This window comes from Echeneis naucrates, chromosome 4, assembly GCF_900963305.1.
Source record: "Echeneis naucrates chromosome 4, fEcheNa1.1, whole genome shotgun sequence".
Taxonomy (NCBI): Eukaryota; Metazoa; Chordata; class Actinopteri; order Carangiformes; family Echeneidae; genus Echeneis; species Echeneis naucrates.
The window spans coordinates 18,036,666-18,053,992 of NC_042514.1; the positions used below are offsets into that span (position 1 = coordinate 18,036,666).

The 17,327-nt window shown below is 38.6% G+C and overlaps 1 protein-coding gene across 1 annotated transcript; it reads left to right on the forward strand.

Annotated features, from left to right (window-relative positions):
- Positions 1 to 835: 835 nt before the first annotated feature.
- Positions 836 to 15,998, forward strand: alg6 (ALG6 alpha-1,3-glucosyltransferase). The gene is made up of 14 exons (XM_029499866.1): positions 836 to 988; positions 1,245 to 1,329; positions 2,037 to 2,126; positions 2,374 to 2,462; positions 2,691 to 2,773; positions 3,310 to 3,374; positions 3,756 to 3,941; positions 4,851 to 4,986; positions 7,895 to 7,980; positions 9,516 to 9,600; positions 9,938 to 10,008; positions 11,220 to 11,288; positions 12,901 to 13,093; positions 15,044 to 15,998. Exons 1-14 carry the CDS (start codon positions 907 to 909, stop codon positions 15,239 to 15,241), a joined length of 1,518 nt encoding a protein of 505 aa, XP_029355726.1. The 5' UTR covers positions 836 to 906; the 3' UTR covers positions 15,242 to 15,998.
- Positions 15,999 to 17,327: the final 1,329 nt, after the last annotated feature.

Genomic DNA, 17,327 nt, shown 5'->3' on the forward strand with positions numbered 1-17,327 from the left:
AGTGACACTGAAGGAATCACAGGCTTGTGATATATTTCTGGAATGTTAGAAGTATTTGCTAAATTATAAAAAAAAAAAGAAGAAAAGCTTACCTCTTTAGAGCCAATAAGGAAGTTTACTTCTTAAATGGCCAGAGTTGCACATCAAACTGATTTTATCGCGTACTCAATCCTTCATACATCAATTTCACTGATGTATGATGTAAGTCAAATAACTCCTTGGTAATCTTTGTGCTTTTTAAAAGTATGTCATGGGTAAACTTCTATGTAAAATTAAATAGCCACAATATAACAGATTTCTCAGAGACAATTAATAAAAACTTCAATTTGTTTGGTCTACAAGGGTCAATGGGATTTACTTTTTGTTATTTTTAAGTTGTGCTACCATAAGATGCCACCAAAAGAAAGACAGGCTGCAACGTCTTACCTCAAACCCAGGAAGAAAATGTGACATACTGAAGAAATAGCTCTTTAGTGATGCATGTTATCTATCAATTTTTCTTAAGTCTCAGTTCAACAGATGATACATTCCCTGTACCTGGGAAATTGAGGCTTTACTTATTCGAATTGTAACCGTAAACAAAATAGGACGACGAATACGTTCATACAGTAGAAAAGGAACTTATCATTCTATCTGCCATTGCACTGTTTAATTTCGTTATCTTTCCCGCCCCATTAATCGAGCGATTGACCGATGAATGGATATTTTCCTTATCTTCCGAATGTTTCAAACGCCTCCCAGCGCTCAGCGCCTACGTAGGCGTGCAGCGCCCAATGCGATGATGAAACGAACCTCTTACTGATGACGTATACAGGAAGTGCAAAGCAGACTCCGATGCTGCCCCAACGAGCAGGATTTTTGTCGTTTATATTTCCACCAAAAAGTTAATCTATACCAGTCAAAGTTATGCCAACGTGGAGTCTCGTATCCATTTGTGTTTTGCTCTGCATTGTTGTGAGATGGGGAGTTTCTCTGAATTCATATTCAGGTAGGTTTTATGAAGCTTAACGTTGCTGTGTGTGTGCGTGCTACGTTCAGGCGGGCGCTTTTGTATTCCTCGCTGCACTGCAGTTTACTTCATCGTAACTTCTTTTTACGGGTAGAAAGATGTTTTCCTCTTATCAGTGATATCACTGTGAGCGATCAGCATGCAGCCACGTGTTTGAATAACCGGCAGTGGAAGTCTGTCTGTGTTTTCTGTCTTGCTGTCATTCACTGCTGTTGTGTCATTGATTGTTCCTTAGGGGCGGGGAAACCTCCCATGTTTGGTGACTATGAGGCCCAAAGGCACTGGCAGGAAGTGACATACAACCTCCCTCCTCAGGAATGGTCAGTCTGATGCCTTATGAGACCCGGACTGTTTAAATGGACCTGTTAAAACAGGGGAATGTGGCAACAACCAGACTATAAGGACTCACAGTGTACACTCTATTAGCAATTTATTAGGTGCACAGAAGTAATGCAGCCCAGTAAAACAGCACCACGATAAATCACCGGTCATAAGTGTTACAATGCTCAGTACAATGATCATACCTTTGAATCAACACCTCTCTGAACCACCAAAATTATAGCGTTTATTGAGGATTTGGATTTATGGGACGATGGATGAAGTGCACTGCATACGTTTTACTTAAATGTACAGCACCTTGCAAACTGGCAACTTTTCTAAGGCTCAGACCAGACTGTAGCTCCAAGTTATGAACATTTAATGGACTTTTATTTGGTTTTGTACTGGACTGGATGGGATTTTTTTATGTTGCTTACATTTTAGCTTGATTAGTTTGGATTATTTATGTTTGACTTAAGTGAAGCACTGTGTTACTTGTTTTGAATTAAAGTGTTAAAAAGACTATTATTATTGCACAAATACAGAATTAAAGATTTTTAGATATGGGCTCAAAACAAAACAGTGGTGAAGTGGGTGGAGGGAGGCACCTTAAAGGGATGTACTAGAGTGTAATCAGAATATCTCCCATTAACGTTTTTGACCCTTTCAAAGTTTTAGAATAAATATATGTGACATTTGTATCTTGTAGGTACTTTAACACCACTGACAATGATTTGAACTACTGGGGTCTTGACTATCCTCCGCTCACAGCCTACCACAGCTGGATCTGTGCGTATATGTAAGTGTTTTGTCAAATGAAAGTGGTTAAATGATACTCAAAATTAAAATTATTATATTGCAAGCTAATGTCTAGGTCACAACAGTCCATCCATCTAGTCAATATGAGTATGTGTTATATGTTATAAGCATTTCAGTAACTGTATACTACACCTGCAGATTAGGCTGTTTTAAGCAAATTAAAGTAACTGTTTTTAAAAAGAAAGACATTTTTCAACAAAATTAAAATCATCAGTGTTTTCCTGCAGAGCCAAGACCATAAACCCTGACTGGGTGGAGCTCCACAAATCAAGAGGTTATGAAAGCCCATCCCACAAGTTATTCATGAGGGCTACAGGTACAGTGGTAATTGAAAATGAAGTGGAAAACTTCCTTAATCCATGACTGTCTAAATCTTAAAATAATAAATGTACATGTATGTACTTATACAAAATGAATTACATTTGTGTATATGGCACATAATTGGATAAATACTTTGAATGTGAAGTGTGAAAATTAAAAAAAAAAAAAAAATCCACGAAAATGGGATATGATATGATAAATGGCTCCTTTTTTCATGTTCCAGTCCTGGTAGCAGATTTGCTGATATACATCCCTGCAGTGGTTTTATACTGTTTATACCTGACTGATGGATCATCTAAGAAAAAGGTTACAATCTTTTCTAATATGAATTCAAATAGTTTTCTCAACTAATGACCCAAGCTAGCCACATTTTCCTCTTAGTCTGAGAACCCACCCTTATTAAAACAAATTACAGTACTGGGTCCACCAAATTGGGGAATTATGTAGTCATTGCAATATGATATGATAATGTGATCTTATTACATTTCCAAGAAATTACTGCATTTCACTGGGTTATCATACATTTACTGTGCAATCCGTTTAGAGGGAAACTGTCAACAGTATTTAGTAGTAAAAGCAGAATCTTTCCAGCTATGTCTAAGAAAAGTATCGCCTCAAGCATTGTTCTTTGTTTAGTGCATGGCAAGACAGAATCCTGGTAAGTAACTATGAATAGGAAAATAAAGGAAGTTAGAAAAGAACATTTGTTGTGATCCCTTTTTGAACACATAATTGACCACTGATTAGCACAGCTCCTATTGACCATAGATTAAAAATGAGCAGACTGTAATTCAATTTGAGTTGTTTGCCTTCTGTTAACCTGTAAATTTCCCTGTCTACAGGTTTCCACTTTGCTCTGTTTCCTGCTCTACCCAGGACTAATTCTAATTGACTACGGCCATTTCCAGTATCCTTAGTTGGTATATTTTTTTGTTCTTATTGTTGCATTCAGTGTTGATATTCTATAAAAAATTTCAAAAGCATAATGCATTGGCTTTAAAATCCAAATTCTAAAATACATTGCACCTAAAGAACTTTAGCAAAATTCACTAAAACTATAATTTAGCCATGTAAGGGTTTTAAATATTTTTACAACTTCGAACAATAGAACTTTGCATATTACTAATTTCTGTGACATTAAATAAGCATTTTCGCTATTAAAACAAAAATCTTATAATTTACAAAAAGATCATATTTGGATATTTGGCCCTGCAGCTATATTACATAACCTCAAGATACTATATGTGTAACTGTAACGTGCGAACTGGATTGACCTTAATAGCATCAGGTACAATGGAGTCAGCCAGGGTTTTGCTCTGTGGGGTGTTCTGGCACTGGGTTTGGGCTGGGATGTGTCGGGTTCCATGGCCTTCTCCCTGGCTCTCAATTACAAACAGATGGAGCTATACCACGCTCTGCCCTTCTTCTGCTACCTCCTTGGAAAATGTGTCAAATTGGGCCTAATGGGAAAAGGGTAAGCCTATTTATTTATCTTATTTTATTTAATCATTTCTATTTTTGATTTATCGCTGACAAATTCAAAGTACCCTATTAGAGCAATATGTAGGCAACAAACTAAACCAAATTAGCAGACACCAGTCATATGATATATACATCCATTCTCGCAGCTGTGATGATTACCTTATGTTTCAATAAAGCAAAGGCTGCTAAATCTAACAATAGTCTGTGCTTGCGTAAAAATGTTTCAGAATACTGCTAAGAAACTTTAAAAATCAAGAGCATCAAAATAAAAGTATTCAACTATGTACTCATTTGTTATATTGTTTTGTCACACTGCAGAGACAAGTCAGCTGAGTGCTCAAATCAGATGCAGTCAGAAATGTCAGTCCATAAGAGAACCGTGTCCTCATGGGAGCCACAAAATGACTGACGTAATCAGATTGGATGTTGTTACTAGTGTGTCCAGTGTCTTGTTTATCTAGTAACAATGTACCAAGGGCATTTAGTAGCAAATGGAGAGCTGGATTAGACGAGCTGGGGGGAAGATATGTCCAGATGACACTCTCGCCATGCCCAAACTCCTCAGCTATGCCTGTGTGTGCAACTTAACCAGCAGCTTCACAGTTACAGCTGACGAGATATCCTGACCTACACTGAAGACTTTCAGCTGATGCATGGCTTTCACTACATTCCTCAGCACAAGGGTCAAATCCCAAATTTAGGACTCACACATAGTGTGTACTAATTCTTCAAGGAATTGCAGCAGACATAGACATACTTAAATAACATACTAACGTCTTCAATATGGAGAATTGCAAATTGTGATGTCAAAACCCACAAAGATACTGTATTATTTATGATATATTAGATTCGTTCTCTCCTCAAAGGTAATACATGTCTCTGTGTGACCCTTTTCATGTAGGCTTTTCTTGTTGGTGAGAATTGCTGTAACAGTGTTGGTGACTTTTGCCCTCTGCTGGCTACCCTTCCTGTCTGACCCTCACCAGGCCTTGCAGGTGGTCAGAAGGATCTTTCCCGTGGCTCGTGGTCTATTTGAGGTACGGTCGTGTTTCTTGAATCAAAACTGAAAAGCACAACTGAGGGGGGAAAAACGTCTTTTGCCATGTAGGCATTAAGAATAGCAGCTCACTCTTAATAACAATTCTGATGTCAGTTAAAGAACGAGGGGATGATAATAGATGATATCTCCTGACAGATCATGAATATTAAAGCTAAACAATGAGGAACCATACAGGTCACATCCACATTTCCTGTTTCCTGAGGCCCATTTTTTCCCTGGGGAAATGGGTTGGGGAAATTTCAGAGAAATTATTGAATAAATGTGACCCTGATTATACACATCAAAATAAAATCTTCCAATTCTGATAGTATCGGTAGCATCAAAAGGTTTTGACATTTTGACTTATTAAGTCTAAAGATATTTTGCTTCCAGTAATGCTGTCTTGTTTTGTTATTCTGCTGTGTATGGTATTGCATTACAAGGACATTCATATCCTCTTGATATTGGTTTGCATCTGCATTTAGGACACATTCTCAGTTAGAGCAAAGTAATATTGGCATCAAAAAAGGAAAATCAAATCTCAATTGAATCTCAAAAAATGTTATTTGTTTGTTCAGGGTTAGGGGGTTAGGGTTAGGGTTAGCAAGAAAATGTAAAGTAACAATTTAGTCTGAAAAATAGTGGAATAGTATAATCAAGTACACTGGCTGGCTGACATTCATGTCTAATTAATTAGTTCCTTATAATTTCAGCATGTTGGGTATGAATGAACAGTGTCTTTATTTTCTTTAATTTGACGTAATTTCTGTTGAAACAGAAGGTTGTTCAGAGACACAACACAGTTTGAAATCATGAATGATTAATTGCTAATTTATGGCTTGGGTATTTTCAGCACTTCAAAGCACAACCATTTTTTAGCCATATGGACTGATGATTGGGGCCAACTTCACACTTATTTTACAGGCAAATCAGAACAGATAAGACAGCTGTTGCCTGCAAGTGCGTGTTTGTTTGATGATCGTTTAAATGTTATAGACCATGTTATAACACATAGATTTCAATGCTTGGGTCTCAGTCACAGCTTGTGAGCAAAGGAGCAAGAGGAATATGATTAGTTCAAAAGGAAAGCAACACTGAATACTGAGAAACTGTGCTGAAACATTTCCACAGGAAATGTTAGAAGCTGTCATTGGAAGAAGCGGAGGTAATGTAACTGTATGTGTTTGTTTACTTAAATGTGTCGCTGACTGTTCAAAGGCCAAGGTTTGTAGTTCTCATTTCGAAAACCCTCTAACCCCTTCTTGTCCTGGTCCCCAAGGTGCCACCTACCACAAGGTGTCATGGATGTGAGAAGTAATTGAAAATTCTACTGAGGGGAGCGGGGGGCAGCATGCACTGCGGCAGTGTTTGTTCAACGTAATGATGCAAACATAATACACAGGGTGTGAGAGACACTATACTCCCCTGTGACGGCAGCATGAGAGGCTGCTGGGCGAGTTGTCCTCAACTAATTGTGAAATTGTGCATGTAAGCAGAAGCTTTGGACAAGGGGACAGGGGTGAGAAAAGGGTGGCTGGGAAGAAGAGGGCTGGTGACTGGTGGTCCTGGCAGCTTCTGGGAGGGAGCAGTTTACCCACTGAGCTGCATTCTGATGTCTCATATTGCTTGTCTGCTCACAAAAATGGCACCAAATGGTTCTCTCTGTGAAATTCCATGGTAGCTTTTAGGTGAAGGAGCCACACTGCTATAGATCCCCCCTTACATTTGCAAACGGGACACCCCCCCCCACCCCTCCACCTCCACCTCCCCTCTCTCCCAATTCATGTGTTAGCTTCAGGCGGTGTCCAGGAAAATTCCCTTAGTGGTTATTTGGAGCAAGGAGGCAAAGAAGGCGAGAGAGGGAAGGGGCTGAGATAGCACAACACTGGACAACCTAGCGCTGCTGACTAGGCTGCCATTAAGATCCACACAGCTGTGCTGTGAGCAGCTGTAGCACAGAGGAGGAAGCCAGAAATAGGTTTACTAGACAGGGCCCCACTGAGAAACCATCACCATAGTGGATGCATAAGGCTGATCTAAGCATGCTGTGTCTATATTGTGTGATATGCTGCACAGTGGCGGCTTTGGCCTCAATATCATCTGATCCCCGCACAACTGCTTAAGCACTTAAATCAACTGAATCACACAGCAAGCCCCTCCACATCTGATCTCACAGCTTATAAACCACAAGTACTTTTTGGCTGGCATTATATTTGTTACAGACCCTCTATTTCATTCATAAACCAGAAAGATTAGTATCCACATTACTCATAAGAACAATATGAACAGACACAAACATAAGGAAAAAAGCATGATGTCTCCATCAGAATGAAATTCTCAAATCAAAAAGTGTTTTGATCACAAACTAATCAACTATTAAGATGGTTCTTTTAATAAAGCAAAAAAAAATGTATTTCTTATATTCCCTTTTATCTTTAATTATATTGCTGCTTCATCCCATATCGTCAAAAGTTTGAGCATTATGACTTGGTGGAAAAAAAAACAAGTAATTTTGAGGTATCAGTTTTTAGTGAAAAATACCATAGTACTTTTAATCATATATAGAATTAGGCAACATATTGGCATTCTGGATTTATTCGGTCTTTATTTGCTGCTTATGCAGAAACTACCCAAGTTTGACACTTGGCCTTGTGTCCACAAGTTTACAAATAAGTGCTATGCTTTTTCTGACAAGGGAGGGAAATTTATGACGGAGGGCTACATAGAAATGCCTTCCCTGGAATGCCACAGTGGAATTTTTATTGCATTTTCAGGGGGGAAATAATTACTCACAGCAAAACAACATATTCACTTTCTCTTCTACATGCATTTTTGAACAGAATTGTTTGAGCCATGTTAATTTATCATTTAATAGTTCAACAACTGCTTGTTGTGTTTGTGTACAGGATAAAGTGGCAAACGCATGGTGCAGCTTGAACACCCTGATAAAGATCAGATCCATTCTGTCCAGTGAGTCTCAGCTCCAATTCAGGTAATCCCACTTTCGATCTGGGAAGCTCTCATTTTTTATTCCCCTGTCTTTCATACAACATTGTCTGCAGTTTTTTTCTTGACTTCTTCCCTCCTGTCTCTTTGTTTTCACTCCTTTCATTTCCTGGGAAAACACAGCTTGCCCAAGGAAACGAAGACTGTGATCTAGCAAAGTGGAAATAAGATCATCCCTTAAGGAAACATCTTGTGAGGAACTTCTGAACATAAAGTCACAGCTGTTTTTGGAAATGCAGTGACAAGAAATTGAATTGCCCCAGGAACTACTAAAGCCAGCGTCATGTTCATAGGAGCAGATTAAATCGAACCATTAAAAAGGCTTTCTTTTTAAAGATATCCTGATGGATTATGTGATTAATATATATATAAAATAATTTTATAATATATAAAATTGGTGATACAAAGAGGGAGACAAATACCTGGTGCTAGTAGTACACAGCACGTAGAAAAGATTTAGCACTGGACTCAGTATCTCGGCCCGCTACTGTAAATACATCCCAGGAAGTCTTTGGATATGATTACTATGAATTTGAGCAAAAGCTGAAAATCTGTGCTTTAACAGCAGGGGAAATAGTTTATGCAGCAGTTGTGTCATGGAGGAGCCTGCTTAAATAACCCGACCCGCTAAATTTAGGAGTCCCACGCAGCATGGACACGTTTCTGCCAGACTACTAAGTCGAGGGATCAAGTTGGACTTCTTTGACTGTTGTGCATTTCAAACAAATGAAAAACACTCTTGTCTTCTTGGCACAGGCATTGGATTGCTAAATGTTCTGGTGTGGGTGTACTGTGTACATAGAATGAATCAGCTGTGAAAAGTGATCCATGTCCTTCCGGACCCCAAAACCCTGCCCTACACATAACATGCACATAACACACTCGCTTTCATAGACACTAAATACCCACTGACTTGTCTTTTATTACTGCTATCTATCCTTTTGACTCCTTCAGTGTTCACATAACGCCCTCTATCACGTTTGCAAATGGTAGTAGCAACACATTGTTGCCCTCACACCTAACTCGCTACATGACCTCTCAACACAATTATATACATTCATACTAACACATAGTCAGTCCCTACCGGTGCCTCTGCCCCCAGCAGGTGACAATTGAAGGGTTAAAATAATGCCTGGTAACCCCAAGACAGGGCTGGTATTTGTTCAATTTCCACATGGCGAGGGTCTTAGTTGAAGAGCGGACGGGAATGAGGGAAAAAAAGGAAGATGGTGGCGCGTATCTTGCTTTGTTGTTGAAGTGATTTGTCTTTTTTTAAATCATGTTGCTATTAACAATTTTTACATGAAACAATGTCAACAGAAACATGTAATGAATCTGCTGTTTTCTGCTGTATTTTTTTCTATTGGGTTATGATTTATTTTATCCCAGGAGATTTTTAGAATTAATAATACTATTAATACTAATGATAACATTTGTCGTATTATAATGAGAATATCTGTATTACTGTTGACTCTGCTGATGAGACCTCATCTAAATTCTTATTTTTCTTGTTTTTTCCAGTTTTGCCTGCACTCTTCTGGCTGTCCTGCCTTCTTCGATCAGACTTCTGATAAAACCCAACTTCTGGCAGTTTAAACTGGCCTTGGTGAGTGTTTTTTCGCACACATTACCTCAGCTTGTCAACTTAAACGAATTTCAAAACAAATGTACTTTGTTTTTGTACTACCCTGGTTTACAGGGAGGTGGGGTCTGCTATTCTACAATTACCATATCAGGTCTAACAATATGTATTGAATTTAATTATTTTCATTTGTTTGATACCTTAGCTGACACAGTATGAAATATACATGTTTTAATTTTTTAATTGCTGGTGCATGTGTTCACATACTAGTTTTTTTCATTGCCTTTATTAAAAAGTATTTTTAAGTATTATTGTTCAGTAACAGTAGTAGTTACATTGAGTATCTTATTGCCACTTATAGGTTAATTCGTCACTGGCATTTTTCCTCTTCTCCTATCAAGTCCATGAAAAGTCCATCCTCTTGGCTGCCTTGTAAGTACAAAGAAGATAACTGTAACTTCTTGGATCACATGTAACAGCAGGGATGGTAACAAATGTAAATTGTACTTTCTCTATCTTGCAGTGATATCTGAAATATTCATGAGTATAGATTTAATTTCTACTCACAAAGGAGCTATTCTGCTCGTCCCCACCACAAATCTTAAATTATGTCTTGCACACTGTTAATAAGTTGAGCACATGTGCACTTTGTTAAGGTGACGTCATTCTCTTGCTGAACTCCCAGACTTTGGGGGAAACAATCTATTTAAATACTGACTAGTTAACTGAGAGGTTATTCACCTCTGTCATCACAGTCTGCCGCTCAGATACGAAACCGGCCATCACAGCTTCCGTTGTCATGATATGTCTTGTGGTGCGTGTCAGCGTTGTGTCATGTTTAACGGACTAAATGCATCACTTGCACATGTGAGAGTAAAATATGAATGTGGTGTGACTCATTATCATTTCCCCCCCGTACAGTATGTATGAAGCTATAGCGACTGTAGATAGAAGTTGCAGCATGGGATAGATTTGACAGTGGGGGATTTGGCTCCTAGATCTGGAATCATCTATTAATCTAGATTAGGGTAGATTGTTGCTTTATTAACTATTGAGTTATATCTCCCACCTGTCCCCCGGAATCAATCAGTAATGCATGTCCAGGGATTAGGAAAGAATGGCAGGCGGCAGCTCGGGGCGTTGTTTGCACAGGATCAATTATTGGGCTGTAACAGGATCGCCAAAGAGCACTGGCTGTAATTATGGGCTCGGGGACCGGTGGAAAGTGCCCCCCTCGGAGAGCTGTGTACAACTAGCACCGACACAGGCAACTGGGATCAGTTAACAGGACTTCTATTAAAACCCACATCATTCAATTATACATTTATCATAGAAAATATTTAGAAGCCCCAATTTTGATATTGAAAACTTGGCTCAAATAAAAGTTGGATTTTTAAAACTGCATGACACGTGCCAGTGTAATTGCAGTAAAGGTGTACACTGATATAATGATGTAAAATTATTTCCCGATTGCCTTGTGAGCTACAGTCGATAATTGATTCACATGGATGTCCTATTATGTTAGTATTAAAAATATTATATCTGCTCACATCCAGGTTTGGGATAACGTGGGCTCAAAAAACATTCAGTGGTACTTATCACAGTGTTCAATAACAACTGTATCCAATTTTTATATTTTCTAGGCCTGCCTGCCTCCTGCTGAATGACCTGCCCCTTGTGGTCATTTGGTTCCTGCAGGCTTCAACATTCAGGTAAGACCATGTGGAGAGAGAGCAGGACCATTTTCCGATTGAAAGAGTGGCCCAGTAACTAAAGTTGTAGACCTGTTTCACTTTGTAGCAGAGGTCCCATCACTTTTTGGGGTAGAATTTAAGCCAGAATTTTCATGTTTGGGATCCATTATCATTAAAACAATCTGCACTGTTGCCTTATCAGCCTTAACTTTTAATTTAGACTGGTGCAAGAGGTTTTTTGTCCGTCTGGGAGTATATTGTATAACACAAGGATCTTTATGTCTGCCGATAATGTCTGCTAAAAGGTTAATCAGGACTTGTTTTAAGTTTTGAGATTTCTGTTATAACTTAAATGCCGCAGAAGGCTTTCATCCTTGTTTCTGTAGTATATCAGCAACTTATCCTGTCCAGTCACCTGTTGTCTTTAAAGATGGCTGAAAAGAAACATATTTTTAGCTTTAAAAAAGACCTTTCGGACAAAAGTAAGACAAGTGAACTTGATGTTCAGATGCAAATGGATCCGTTAAGTACACAAATGCAATGCAAATGTTATCCCTTCCTGTCTCGCACTCTGTACGACCCCTCACTGCTGCTAACTATCAGATGAACAACACTATAGAAATAATCTTAAAAATCTAAATGGATCTGCGTTATGGGTTGAACTGAGGACCATGAATGGAAAAGACAAGTAGTGCTGCAAATGCTCCATCTAACTTTCACCAGCTGTTGTTAAATTCTTCCGGCAGCACTAATTGTTGTGTGTGTGGTTTAGTATAAGGATATCTGGGGATTACATGGCATAGTCAGCATGCCTGCTGTCTAACTGTGCGTTGTGTAGGCACAGGAGGTCATTCTGTAGCTGTTTGCCAGTACAGTCTGACTTCGACGCATTATCTACATCCTCCACAGACTTTGCCATTAAAAAAAAATACATCTTTGTTAGTATAATTGGCTGAATTGATGCTCCACCCTCCTGATTTTACAAGGACAGAATGCCGCCAGTCTGTTGAAATTATACGTATTGTTAAAAATGTCAGACATTTATATGTTCTGAATGGAGCATTCAGAATGAGTGGTTTGTTGTGACTAAATAGATTTGTATAAAATTGGGTGATGTGTAAGTTACTGTGAGTCAACTGTTGTTTTTGTCCATGCTCTTCTGCTAAAGTAAGACAAGCTTGGATCGACTGCCAGTTCCATCTCGCCCCAAGGGGCATAAAGTGTGCTCAGGCTTGTTGAATAAACACTGTGTGGTTTGCTGTCGCTCCCGCTCTCAACAAACTCAATATTGAACTTAATGATGCACTATTGGACATTTATGAAAACATATGTGCTCTCAATTACCTGTGGAACGTGAATACTTTTTTAGATTGTCCTTAAAATTTTCTATCTAGCTATTAATATTAAAATTGTACAAGGATGTATGAGCGCTCTGGTACACTTTGCTTTCAAAAAGGGGGAAAAGATATCTGCAGCGTTTCCATCTGTATGTGAGTCTTAATTTGTTCGGGATCACTGCACATCGCTCAAGAAAAAGACATTGAGCAAGAAAAAAAAAAAAAAAGAAGAAGAAAAAAAAAAGTCTAGACTGTAAATGCATCGCTGTGCTTGTCCTTGTCCCTCTCTGCAGCATGCTGCCTCTGTTTCTGAAGGATGGTCTGCTGGCACCCTACACAGTGACCTCACTGGCCTTCCTCCTCCTCAGCATCTATCTACTGTCTGCACTGGAGCACTGCTCGGAGGAAGAGCTGAGACTGGGTGCCTACCGCAAACTGTTCTTCTGCCTACCAAAAATGGACCTTGCCTGCATAGTGAGATGGAAGGTCAGTGCTTAGCCAGAGAACATACTGCAGTACTAACAGACCTACAGCCACACTGGAATCCTGCACACATAGGCGTGTTTCCTTACTTGAGATAAAGACACATGCTCTGTGACTTAACTGATGCGTTTGCAATACAAAGGGCGGTGATTTCAGGATCCCAGGTGGCCTGTACTTTGAAAGTGGCACTGGACCTAAACTGCAACTGTGAGAATATATACCCAACTGTATAAATAAAGATCATGTGCCACTGTAAGCTGTGTAAGCTGTCCAGGGATGAAAGCTGCTGCCAGCCAAAGAATTATTTATCACTTATTTAAGTTTCCACAGTGTCTGAAGGGGCTGCACTACACCAGCCCCTTAGTGACAGGGGCACCGATAGGGTGTCAGAGATTAAGAGAAGGTGTCTTTTTATAGCGCGTGTCATTAACACAGGTTTGCCTAGATATATTTATTTACACAAGCAGCATAAATAGTGAGCCCCAATGATGGCGATAAGGTTTCATGGGTTTGGGCTGGCGAAGGTGGGCGTGGGCAGAAGGGGGATACTCCATTTTACCCACCGACTTATTTCTGGGCCATAAAGCCTAAATAGACACACGAATGATCTCACTTTCACCATCACTTCTATTTGCATCTCTCTGACAGAATAAAAGTGACTGTACAGACCAAAAAATTTCAAACCGCCTGTTCTGTAATATGATATTTCAAGCTTCTGTCTAGTCTTTATAGCACCTCTCAAATGACCAGTTTGAAGTCCATTATTCAGTGATGAATACTCGATGGGATTTGAGAGCTCATTTCTTGGTTTGATATTATAGTTGTGATTAAAAGGGGAAGCCAAAGGCTTGCTCATCCCCTGAGGTGCCTAGTCTTTTCATTGTTTCACTGTTCCTGTGACAGAGTATAAATTTATCATTGGTCTGGTTTTGAGAGCATTGTCATTTAGCACAGAAAAGAGCATATCAGTCATGCTCGGGGCATGCAGGTTTTTAAGTAGAATAATGTGGACAAACCTCACAATATAATCAGAATTTAAGGTCCACTCAACTATATTTTGACAAAGATTCCCACAGCTTCTAATCGTGTTTCTTGGCAGATAGAGTTTGCTCATTTGTCTAGGAAATAGCGTTCTTGAGATCTTGGTTGCATGCTTAAGTTTGGACACACCTGGGCAAATTAATTTTTTTTTTTTTCCCCATTTTTGACCAAACAACAGGTGAATAAAACCTTTCAGCCAACAGACAATAAACATGGCCTTTGCTTTGAATGTGGACACTCAGGAAACAAAGACAGAAATGAGTGGTTTTCACAGGCTTTCTGGAGCAGACGAGTATTTGAGCACTCACTCCCCTAGCAGATCTGAGATAGTAAGTCTTGTTGGATTTTGAATTCTCCTAGACTACTACGCCACTGTCCTATTTTGAAAGTCAGCATCTTTTGTTTCGTTGTCTTGTCTGACTGCATGATATCTGCATCCAGAGTCCATTCTTCCATATGAGTTCTAATTAGTCAGCTGATGATTTAGGCTTTAATTAAATGATGAAGTTAACAAAGAGTGTTTCACAAGTGGGAGGGCCTAAAGTACTGCACATGTCACAATCACTTTTCATGAAATAAAAATAGGTCAGCACAATTTATATCTAAAAATAAATAAATAAATAAATAAAATAAATGATTTCTTTTTGATGCAGTGGTTGTATTTACTTATCTTCAGCTTGGAAAAAAAAAACTGAGACCACAAGATGACAACTTAGCAAACTCCCATCCACCGATGAAAACTGGAAGATGCAGTTGAAAGGTTGAAAGGAAAAAGCAATTAAGTAGAATCAAGGCATAGCTTATTTTGTTTTAACTCTCAAGATGAACTTTGTTTTATTGTGAATTCATTTGACATGATGTTGATCTGTTTTTATTTGAATCAGATGGTCTGTCTCTCTCTCTCTGTTCCAGTTCTACGTCAGTGTTGCAGCCATGGCTGGTTTGAGCATTGTGAGTGTAGTTTTGGTCCCGCCACCACATCTACCTGACCTGTTTCCAGTGTTGGTGTCTGCCACTGCTTTCCTGCACTTTTTGGGGACATTCATATATTTCAATGTTGTTCAGTTCAGCAGGCCACTGAGCAAAAAGAGCCAGAAGAAGAATAACTGAATGACACCTTACCAAAACGTTTTGAATGAATTTTACACAAGCCACTGTTGCCCTGTAGGTTATATTCCCTTTTCCAACATGCACAGCACAAAACCTTTCACTTGTGCTCTTGAGTACCAACTGGAAATTGGAGGGCTTTTTAAGGCATCTTGTGGGTTAGGAAATAAACTGCGAGATGCTGAACCATCAAACGAAACTCTGCGGCCATCTTTCCAGTTTGGTCCAACGGATTTTGTGAAATCATAAAATGAATTATATGTTAATCATATTCTCCAAACAAATTAGTTCAGGTGAACTATACTTCTTTACTTTAATTATTTGTGCTTGAACCATGGGCAGGATGTAGACTACAGCTGGGCTGTTTTGGGGACATTACAAGTGACAAGCAAAGCAGAGCCACTGAGTTAAGATAGCTAAGTGCTGTAAGTGCAAGCTACAGATGATGGCCACAATAATTGAGAGAGTGTGTCGGATTTAATTTTGTGGTAATGTTCGGAGTCATTGTGGTGGTGTTAGATTTAATGATATTGTGAGGTGTTCATGTTATTTTGTCCACCCACAGCACCTTCTCTGCTTGGACTGTACTCAGGTCTACTATTAACAGTTTTTTATTGTCCATCCATGTGAACCATTTTGTTTGTTTGTGTTTTCTTTTTTTTCTCCTTACAGTTTTCTACTGTATATTTTATATTTTTTTATCCATAATTGAAGTTATTTTGTACAAAGTTAGTTTTTGTGAAAATAAAAAATTCAGTGATCTAAAGTCAAAATCTGTTTTATTGGCACGCTGTTAAATGGTCTGATTTGGAGCAGCTTCATATAAACTATCTACATTAACTAAGTAGTCTTCTAAATCACCCCTTAACAGTCTAGCAAAGACAGAGATAATAATTGGAAAGAAATTATATCTTTCTAAGCTTTTACTCAACATCATTAAATATTAATTACAAGTCCTGGATACTACAGGGGTCCCGTACAAAAGACCTGCACATTTAAAACTAAACCAGTGACAGGAGAGGCCTTAAAAAGAGACGATGGAAGGTGACATATCTGAACATAATGCTATAAAGTTGAAATACCACAGAAAAAGGTACAAGCAATTTCTTTCTCCAATTTCTGAGCAAGTTAATGACAGGCGTAAAAAAATCCATTACAACTATAAATGTTATCAGGTCACTGAGGGTTGCCTGTGCATCTGAGGCTCTGGGCCAGCAGCCACTAATGGGCCATAGGGACAAATAGGAGCCTAAGATCTGTGTTAACTGGTCCTACAAGGGGAAATGAACACAGGGGGCCAATTACAGGTACTGTGGAGAGTGCTGGTTTGCTCTTTTCTATCACATGTTTAAATAACATAGAACAAATCATTTGCAAATGACGTGGAAAATTTACATTATCCAATGACTAAATGTAAATAACAAATAAAGCTCAAGTATAACATATAAAAATAACATTCAGAACTACAATTTATGTTCTTCTTAGGGGAATAATGTTTATTTGTTGAAGTTTAAAAATGAAATATTTGACATCAATTTTGATCAATCATATTTATCATAGTATCAATTAGTATAATAAACATTTACATGTAACATCAAATTGCCTGTCCCAATCTAATAATGGAGCCGCTAAATATAAAACTATATAAAAGGAGTCAAACTGCTTTGTCTGGTTGTGTTAAAACTGCTCCGTTGAAACTGATTTCAAACAAAGCAGTAGTTTGTACTTGTTTGGAAATCAAAGGTCATAAGTGGATTCACAAATTGTATTCCGATTTAATGTTTTGGAATTGCTATTGCTGTTGTTTACTAAAGACAAGTTATATAATTACAGTAATTACCTAGTTAAATAATTAAACACCAGGGAGTAAGCATTTTCCAAGCCACAGTGAAAATAAGACCTCTGTCACCACCTTGTCTCTGACCAGTTGTCCGCAGCACACATGAACAGTTTCAGTGGCTCTAAATCTCAGACTAAATGCAGCCTCAGTAGGCAGATACTGCACTGTTAGAGCTAAAACTAATGATGAACAGTAACAGTTTCCACAGGACCACACAGCTAATATACATTATTACTCTGGTGTTTTAGA